The following is an 8,980-nucleotide window of genomic DNA, read 5'->3' as shown; positions in this document are numbered from 1 at the left end:
AGAGACAAAACCCCCAAAAAGAGAAAAAAAAAAAAAATACAAACTCATTGCCCAACATGGGTTATAAATTTCAAGGGTTGTTGGTGCTGATGGGATATTCCTGTAATTAATTGTTAATTAATTTCACAAAGTCTTCTTTATTTAGTCTATTGTTAGGTTAACCATTTCTATGCTTGTGATGGGCAGAGTAGATGTTTGAATACTTAAGGATAAGGATAAGATATAATGCCGTCCATCCCATTTACAATTTTAGTACCCTAAAATAGTATGATCTTGCAGGAGTGGGATGAATTTTTCACTCCTGGCAAGAAACCAAGACAAAGAACAGAAGCACGAAATTGAAAAATGCATGTGTGGACAACTTGTCATCATGGTCAGATCAAGAAAGCTCAACTCTGAATAAAGATGTCCATTTCTTTTTTTTTTTTTTTTTTTTTAATGCTCGGACTAGATGAGCCATGTTTTCATCAGTTGGTAGGGTGTCATAAATCTGAAACGGGTTAGGATTTTCTAACCACTGGGGACATTCACATGGCTTATGTTTTTGAACCCACTTCCCACAGAGAGAGAGAGTTGAGTGATGATGTGATTTTGGCACTGTATTCCTGTGTAAGGTTCAAAATTCATGGACTTTCCTTTCTCGGAAAAAGGTTCCCATTGCAAATCCAGTCACCACGCATGTTCTGCTTTGGTGTGAACGACAAAAATGCATCAGCCATAAGCACAGGCACACAAATTCTACCTAAGCTAGACGATGGAACGTGCACCTTGGACCGTAGAAAAATGCATCAAACAATCTCTTTTTTGTGGTGCTACGAAATTGCCAAAAAGACGATGGAAGTTGCTAGGTTTCAAATCCTGGATCTTCAGCCTTACGAGACAGAAACTCGACCTGATGCGGGATACTAGCTCGGTGACATGATTAAGCAATAGATGGTAATTCTAGTTGTAAAAGATAATCAGTGGTAAAATCTTGTCAATAAAGTGCACTCAAACTAAGGCAGCAGATTACAATAAGGATAAACAGCTGTATGTTTGAGCAGGTTTACAATATAATCAAAGACTGAGCACAGTCAACCTTTGTGCTTGGTAGAAAAGAAGAAAGAATAATCCAAAAACAGTCCAGAAGAAATGGAATGGAGTCTTTACTGACATAGGCTATATTGCAGGGAGAGAACTTTCAGAATCCAGTGAATGGCCTTAAGACTGCTGCAGGAAACGACCATGCAGCGCCAAGGTCTCAAACTACTCATAGTTGTTTTCAAAAAATTAACGCTGTGTTTGGATATTAAAATCTAGACTGTGGATTTGGATTCCAAACAAAGTTCTTGTTCTATTAATGAGGATTTGAGACAAATCTGCAGTGTGGTTGAAAAAATAAAAATTATCGACAATCTGAAACAACTTTTAACTGTATGTTATTTGAAATCCTCCTATTCAAAATTTAACATTTCAAATTCAATATTCAGATCAAATGAATGAACCCAAATGCAAAGGAAGTAGAAGACGACTTCAAATATAATCTCATCAAATGTGAAATTGATCAGTGTGAGAACGAACAGTTAGAACATCTGACACTGAAAGCTGGAAAAAGAAATTATTAAATATTTATCCTTATTGAGACAGTCGGCTATAGCTTTATAAATGTTTTCCTAGTTAATCTTTACATGTAAATGAGTATGCTTTTTTTTTTTTTACTTACATTTAGGAGTGTAGTTTTCATCTATTTGCAAGGTTTCGTCGCTTTGGTTGAAGTGCCATTGACATAACGCGCAGCCTGTTTGTTATTTCTGTAAATGATGGCCTAGCTGATGGATAGAAAGACCAGCATTCTTCCATCAACTTTCTCCATTCAGGATCACAACGTTCTGGTATAGGTGGCCTAAGCGTGTTGCTTACTATTCCACCTTCAAGAAAAATTCAGAGCAGTAAGATATTGAAAAAGTAGTGTTAAAAAACAAATTCAAACAAATTAAAAGCTTACCAATGATAGCACCACAGTGCATGTTGGCATAGGGTTCCTCGCCCGTCAAGACTTCCCACATTACAATACCAAATGAGTATACATCAACCTGTAAAGAAAAAAAAGAATTTCAAAATGCTGTTTTATTGTTATTTTTTTAAGAAATGAGCTGTCCATGTCTGATAAAATCATTGATAGGAATTCATACGTGTTATCCTAAGGCCCTAACCTTCTCAGAAACACGATTGCTGTTGCCATCAAGTAATTCTGGTGCCATCCATGGAAGGGTTCCACGAACCCCGCCGGATACAAGTGTATTGCGTTTAATTCGTGACAATCCAAAATCTCCAACCTGGAAAGCAGATAACTTCCTTAGTCAATTCTTGATCAAGCATTTTTATTGAACTGATAGGTGAATAGTACTAAAAATATTTGAAAGAATAACGAGCAACATAATTTGCAGAAAAGCTGACCAAATTTTCAAATATGAACGAAAACTATAGTAGAATAAATCAAGCAGGGATTTTCTCCAATCATTCACCTTGCATATGGGTCGTTGAGAATCCCTTAAATTTACTAACAGATTATCACACTTCAGATCAAAATGAACAATATCTTTCAAATGTAGATATTCCATGCCGAAAGCTGCATCTAGTGCAATTATAAGCCTTTTACGATGATCAAGTACCCTGCAGGATAAAAACTCCATAAGTCTACGTTGTCATGAGGGTACGTGGTAATGAAAGATATGTGGAGTAACTCACTTGTCCTTTTTTTGCAAGGCATGCCTCAGTGATCCATTCACCATGTATTCAGTTACAGTTGCCATTGTTCCCCCAGGCCCATCAGGGACTACACCATAAAATGCTACCACATTTGGATGGTGAAGATTTGATAGAATCTTTGCCTCTCTCCAGAAGTCCTTCGTCTGTCCAAAAAGGCAGGGTTTGGATTTGCATTCAAAAAAGTGGGATGTGTTCCCAATAAGTATATTATTAAGTTGATAAAAGCTAAATTCACGTGGTTGGAGTCTGTTTAAATTCACGTGGTTGGACTCCTGTAATCCAATATTTTGTGAATTCTTAAGACATATGACCGTCATTCAAATGAAGAAGAAAATAAAATTAAGTTCTAAGGCTCTTGAAATTTCAAGTGACGCACCAGCCGCTCTTGCTCTGAGATTCTTCCAGAAAAGCAACTCTTTTTGATCCTCTTGATAGCAACATCAGTACCTCTCCACTTCCCATAATAAACAGTTCCAAATGTACCAGATCCTAATTCTCGCAATTCTTCTATATCCGTATTCTTTATAATCTGCAGGTTAGCATCGAAACCATTTAGTTAAAATATACTTCCAATTTTCTCTTTCAGGGAGAGAGAGACAAAAACATGAGGAAAAGAGGAGAAACGTCTACTTTTGGCTGTACTGGGAACTTAAGAAATCAGAAACTATGATTAAATCTGATGTGTTTAACAGTTTCAACTTTGAAGTTTTGATGATCCGTATTAATGGTGAAATGTCTTCTAAACTGGTGTTCCCATTTCTGTACTCCATAGTTAAATGGTAAAAGCTCCTTGTAATAAACTGATAGAGTTTACTCGTTGGCGTACAAAGCCTTACTGATAAGCAACAGAACGACCTCTTTGCATTAGCACAGGTCTTACCATACATATACTGGCATAAGTTTCAATAATAAACTCCTTAAAAAGAATCAGTTAAAGCCAATATAGGGCCAGTCGCAGTTAGCATTAAAGTGTTAGACATATCAATAATCACTAACCACTGACATGCATAAGTGGAAAAAAAAAAAAAATTAATCAAAACTTTCAAGACCAGAGATTGGTTAGTTCTAACAACAGAGGAAATTAAGAAAAGATTTTCTTTTTAAGATGCATATAGGTTTGTGTCCCAATAAATTCACAATTTAAAAAACTTTAGCACCATCAAATATGCAGTTGTTACATTTTTATTCTACGTTTCTTGTTGCGGATATGAAAAATATTTCTTTCAACAAGTATGAAAAGCAATGCGCTCAATGACATTTTCTGCCAAGATAGAATAAGTGAAAACAGGAAGCTTTCACATATTTTAAGAATTAGTGAACAAAGGAATTCTTCACATTCTAAAACTTCCATTTAGAAGGAACTTGTAAGAATCTTGATGCTGACAACAGAAATTTACGCCTCAACATCTCTAATGTAAACAAACACCAAACTTATGTACGGAAATTATTTCACAGCCATTAGCGCAAGCCATGCACAATGTTGCAGGGTTGGAAGTCATCAGCAGAATACAGTTAATATGATAAATGATGAAGCTAACATCAAATGCAGATAATCTAATAAGATGATAGTTGTGAACCTGCAAACCATATATGCCTGCTTCAATTTCAGTTATTGCAACATCATTAATAGAATCATCAGTTCCTCCGCCATCAGCTTCTGCATCCTAAAAAATATAAGATAAAATGTCAAATCTAAAACAAACACATTCACTTATATCTAAAGATACCTAAGCCAAAAGGGAAAACCCTACCTCAGATTCAGATTCTGGAGCTGTGCTTTCAACCTCAGTAATATGAGATTCAAACTCGTCGGAAGCATCTTCTTCAACATGCGGGATGATCCTTGAAGCCAAGGGGATATCTGGAGGTGTGGTACCAGTAACATCTTCAACAAGTACAACTGATCCCAGCACCCTATTCTGATGAAGATCATCCAACCATTTTGGAGCATCTCTAATCTTCAGTTCCATTTGCAATTGTCCCCTGATGCTTACATCTTCAACATTGTTTCCAGGATAATTCACAGGGTCTTCATAATAGGGAGAAACCACTCTACCTGAAGCAGCAGTTGCAACTGATTTCTGAAAATGAAATGAGTATTTAAATTTTGATGGTTATTTATGCAAGTTTAGACTTTGATGGGCCAAAGATTATTAAAGAAAGAGAGCTACACTTACTGAATTCTGGACATTTGGTTTTTGGTCACACGATTCATGAGGTAGAGGATGGTGACATCGAGTAAGTACATCAGAAATTTGTTGACCACTTTTTCTCTCTGTTGCGGCACTCTGCTGATCCTTAGAAACATTTTGATTCTTGAAAAATAGATCAGGTAGAGGTGTAACTGTGCCTGATTGGCAATCCAGGCGATACTCTCTTGGATCATCTAAAGAATTTTTCATAGCATTTTTTCGAGGGAAACAAAGCAATGGGTTGACCTCTACGTTCTCTAAGTTCTTATACTCCATAGGATTACCGTTTGACATGTTCCTTTCACATTCTTTGCTGCCTTCATCATGGAGAGCAATTCCGCAGTGTACCCTCTTCAATGACTCTTGCTTCAAGTCAACATTCTCCAGTGTAAAGCTGCACTCGTTCTCATATTTGGCTTCTTGGTGTTCCTCATTCATTAAACCTTGCCACATCATTGGCTCCTGTGATAAATTTGACAATGCCAGTGAAGGTGATTTTTCCCTTCCATCATGCCATAGGCGAAGAGGGTTAACTGCTTCTTGCAGGAAGCCTTTCGACCCTTCATTATGTTCCTGCAACTGTGAGTCAGAAAGTGCCCTTTCTTTAAGCTTAGGTCTCTCTAAATCTAAATCACTTGGAACATTTAGTTGATATTGCAGAAAATCTCCACTTGGGCTACGATTGTGAAAATACATGTCAGAGGATTTGCTATTGTGGTCAACTTCTAGCAGATATGGGTGATGACGATGGTGGTTCATCAATATTTGTGGTCCTTGAGCAATTCTAGTATAATACGCAGAGGTATCCTCAAATGGAATTTTGTCCTTGGGAAAGATATTAATGCTTTCATTAGCCTCAGGACATGATTGTTCACCATTAAATTGTATGTTAGAATTCTTAAGATTACCATGCTGAATTGTAAGTGGAGTTAGAGGAGGAGGTTGATTGAAGGACGTGCCTTGGAGCTGGAGTGGAGAGGAACACTGAACAGTAGGATTTAAAAACGCTCCAACCACAATGGGGGAAGTTGGACTACAATCCTTATTATCCAATGCATAAACTGACGTAGGAGAATCTCTATGAAAAGTTGGACCATGATCTGAAGCAATTCCAAACTGGTTTGGTTGGCTTGCCAAACTTTGTCCGCTAGAGCTTTTCTGGGGACTTACATCTGGCATGGCATTGACAGCAAAAACGTACTGGTAGTCAGCATCACTATGTTGTGGAGTCCTTCCGTCAAATGAATTTGGGCTGTCAGGTTCAACTGAAGAAATCAGAAATATACGCAGTCTTTGTGACCCTCCATTTGCTTCTATTTCTTGATATTCTTCCATCATGTGATGTAGATCTTCATTGGAACAAACAGAAATAAGAGCATCAAGATCCTCGCCAGGGAGCTGGTACTTGATTGTATGAGGTTGGTTATAAATGGCCAATGTTTTCTTTGCAAGTTCTTCCCATGCAACATTTTTTCTGATGGATATAATCCGTGTCTCTCCGCCTACATATCTAAGCTTTCCATCATTTGGCCTTGGTAATATCCTGCCCCCAAAGCTGCATAAAAATTTCATTTTGCCAAAGAAAGCACTTTCCGGAACTTCTGAGCCATAGGGATGATATGATAGAGGGGACTCAACCACGTATTTTTGGGGAGTAATCGAGTCAATATTAACTCGATCAGAATTCACATCACCAGTATATTTACCAGGGTTTTGTCCACAGGGATAATATTCCCACTGGTATCTGTTTAGTTTATCAGGATAAGTCCTAGTCTCCATATCAGCTGCATATCCTGTCTTGGGAGTAAAATCTGAAGCATCAGATTCAGAGTCTTTTCTCCGAATCCCATGAAAACTGGAAGGACTATCATAAACCATCTGCTGGTTCTGATTATAATTAGAGCCTATTTGTGCTAGCTGGTTCTCATCTAGTACCCTTCTTACAGCAATTCGATCGCGCAAAAACTCAGTAGCAAATTGCTCACCTGTCTGTACACAAATATTATTTACATTTCTATCTTCAGCAGCTCTACCACAATATAAAACCTGGAACTTATCGCCATAGAACAGCTGGCCTGAACTACCAGGAGTCTCTCTTGTCATGGTATCGAAGATTTCTTATTTAACATATATAGGCACGTGAATGTTGACAAAACTGTCAACCCTTGTTTACTTCAAAATCCTTATACCTACTTCTGGAAATGCTTCTCCAATCGGGACAGATAATACTCACAGCTTCTGTGCACTAAATCAACCTGAACTTGAGAACTAGTTTTCTTCCTGCAACTCCATAGCATTCAACACTTATTCCAAAGCACCAAGAAGGATGTGACCAAGAATAGAAAATATTTATAGAACTATACAATTGCATTTATTCCATAATTCACATTAATATCTTCATCTTCATTGCAAAATCAATCAGGAGCAAAATCCTTATTCAAGACCCTCAAGAACAGGTACGCACCATAAGTCCTCCAACAATAATACTTCGATGACACGTGCACATCCTTAGCCAATTCCAGAACACACAAAAATAAATTCACAAAATCTCTATCACAGGAAAGAAATACAATTCATGACGTCCCATGATTTCACATTTATCCAATCTGCCTTGCACAATCATTCACCAAACAGTACATATCTGGAGTTTGAACAAAATAGGTCCAACTGTCAAAGAAAAAACAAAACAATTGACAGATATCCAACAGAACAATGATAACCAGAGAATCAAGCAACATGGTGATGAACAATCCATAATTCAAAAACAAGTTTCACAAAACAAGAATGCGTCAGATGCCATTAAATCTCTCTACGGTGCTCCAAGAATTAAAATGCAGAATTATCATTGCATAAAGAAAAAACAGAAAATGGGGCATGAAACAAAACCAAAATATTTTCGTTCAAAATATATCAATGTAGCAAGATAGGCATGACGATTGAGCCAATGTAAATGAAATAAAGACAAAGGAACAATGAAATGGGCACCTGCTTATGTGTATAAATTTGCAGATTCACATAGAGAATTTAGCTATGGGAGATTATTGTTTGAGAGCTAAATGGATGATACCCAAAAGAGAAAAATTGAAGTTTGAAGTTTGGTTTTGATGGGGAGAGGGAGAGAAGCCGTTGCATGAAGGTCGGAGGGAGAGAGAGAGAGAGAGAGAGAGCACTTAAATTAACGCGGCTACGCTGGACAAAAATGGAGGGACCCTAACTATAAACTAAAACATGAAAATTTCTCTCTCCTCTAATTCTATATATCTAAACGGAAAATAATTTATGGCTTCTCCAATTGATTTAACCTTTTTTTCTTTTAAAAAAGAATTTATTTTCATCATTAACTTACAACTGTTCCTTTGCATAAAGTATAAAAAGAATAATAGAAAAGTCATTGTTATAATAACTAATAAAATAACAGAATTTGAAGTAATTAAAAATTTATTCTGCATAGTAATGCAAAAATATAAGTGTAGTATTATTTTTTTGGGTCATTATTTGCTGACATTGTAATCAATTCTAACGATTAGATTTATCTTTTTAAATCTTAATAGTCCATTAATCTATTCATTCAAACAACATGTTTCAATATACTTTTAGAATATTAATAAATTAGTATAAAATATTAATTTTAGAAGAATATTAATTTTCTGAGATACTATTATTAATAAAATTTAATATTTATTCTTTAACAGTATTATTAATTAATAAAACTAATTCAAATTAATTGTAAAATTAATGAGTAGTTTTTTCATTGATTTCATTGATTTTTCTTATTTTGAAGGTTGGCTAGTGTATTTTTAATATAAATTTTTTTCTCATGTCTTATATTATCCAAAATTTACTTTCTACTTTATCAAATATTCCAAATAAATTATTTATCATATTTTTTATGTATATTTAATAAATTGATATGATATATATTTGACAATAATTGATATTAAAACGTTTTAACTATTTATTGTCTCATTATCATTAAATATATCTTTTGACTTTAAATTAATATAATTATTAAAGACATATAAATTTTCTATAAAAATTAA

General features: G+C 35.6%; 1 protein-coding gene across 1 annotated transcript; it reads right to left on the bottom strand.

Moving 5' to 3' along the window:
• Positions 1-1,513: 1,513 nt before the first annotated feature.
• LOC8265633 lies at positions 1,514-8,065 on the bottom strand. The gene is made up of 10 exons (XM_002518094.3): positions 7,926-8,065; positions 4,926-7,607; positions 4,500-4,829; positions 4,326-4,412; positions 3,125-3,277; positions 2,728-2,891; positions 2,505-2,652; positions 2,193-2,315; positions 1,985-2,072; positions 1,514-1,907 (listed from the first exon to the last, which is right to left on the bottom strand). The coding sequence occupies exons 2-10, from the start codon at positions 7,041-7,043 to the stop codon at positions 1,720-1,722; spliced, it is 3,399 nt and encodes a 1,132-aa protein (XP_002518140.2). The 5' UTR covers positions 7,044-7,607; positions 7,926-8,065; the 3' UTR covers positions 1,514-1,719.
• Between the last annotated feature and the right edge of the window lie 915 nt (positions 8,066-8,980).

Source organism: Ricinus communis, chromosome 9, assembly GCF_019578655.1.
Source record: "Ricinus communis isolate WT05 ecotype wild-type chromosome 9, ASM1957865v1, whole genome shotgun sequence".
NCBI lineage: Eukaryota > Viridiplantae > Streptophyta > Magnoliopsida > Malpighiales > Euphorbiaceae > Ricinus > Ricinus communis.
The sequence above is the reverse complement of the archived record's forward strand: the minus strand, read 5'-3'. Positions and strand labels throughout refer to the sequence as shown.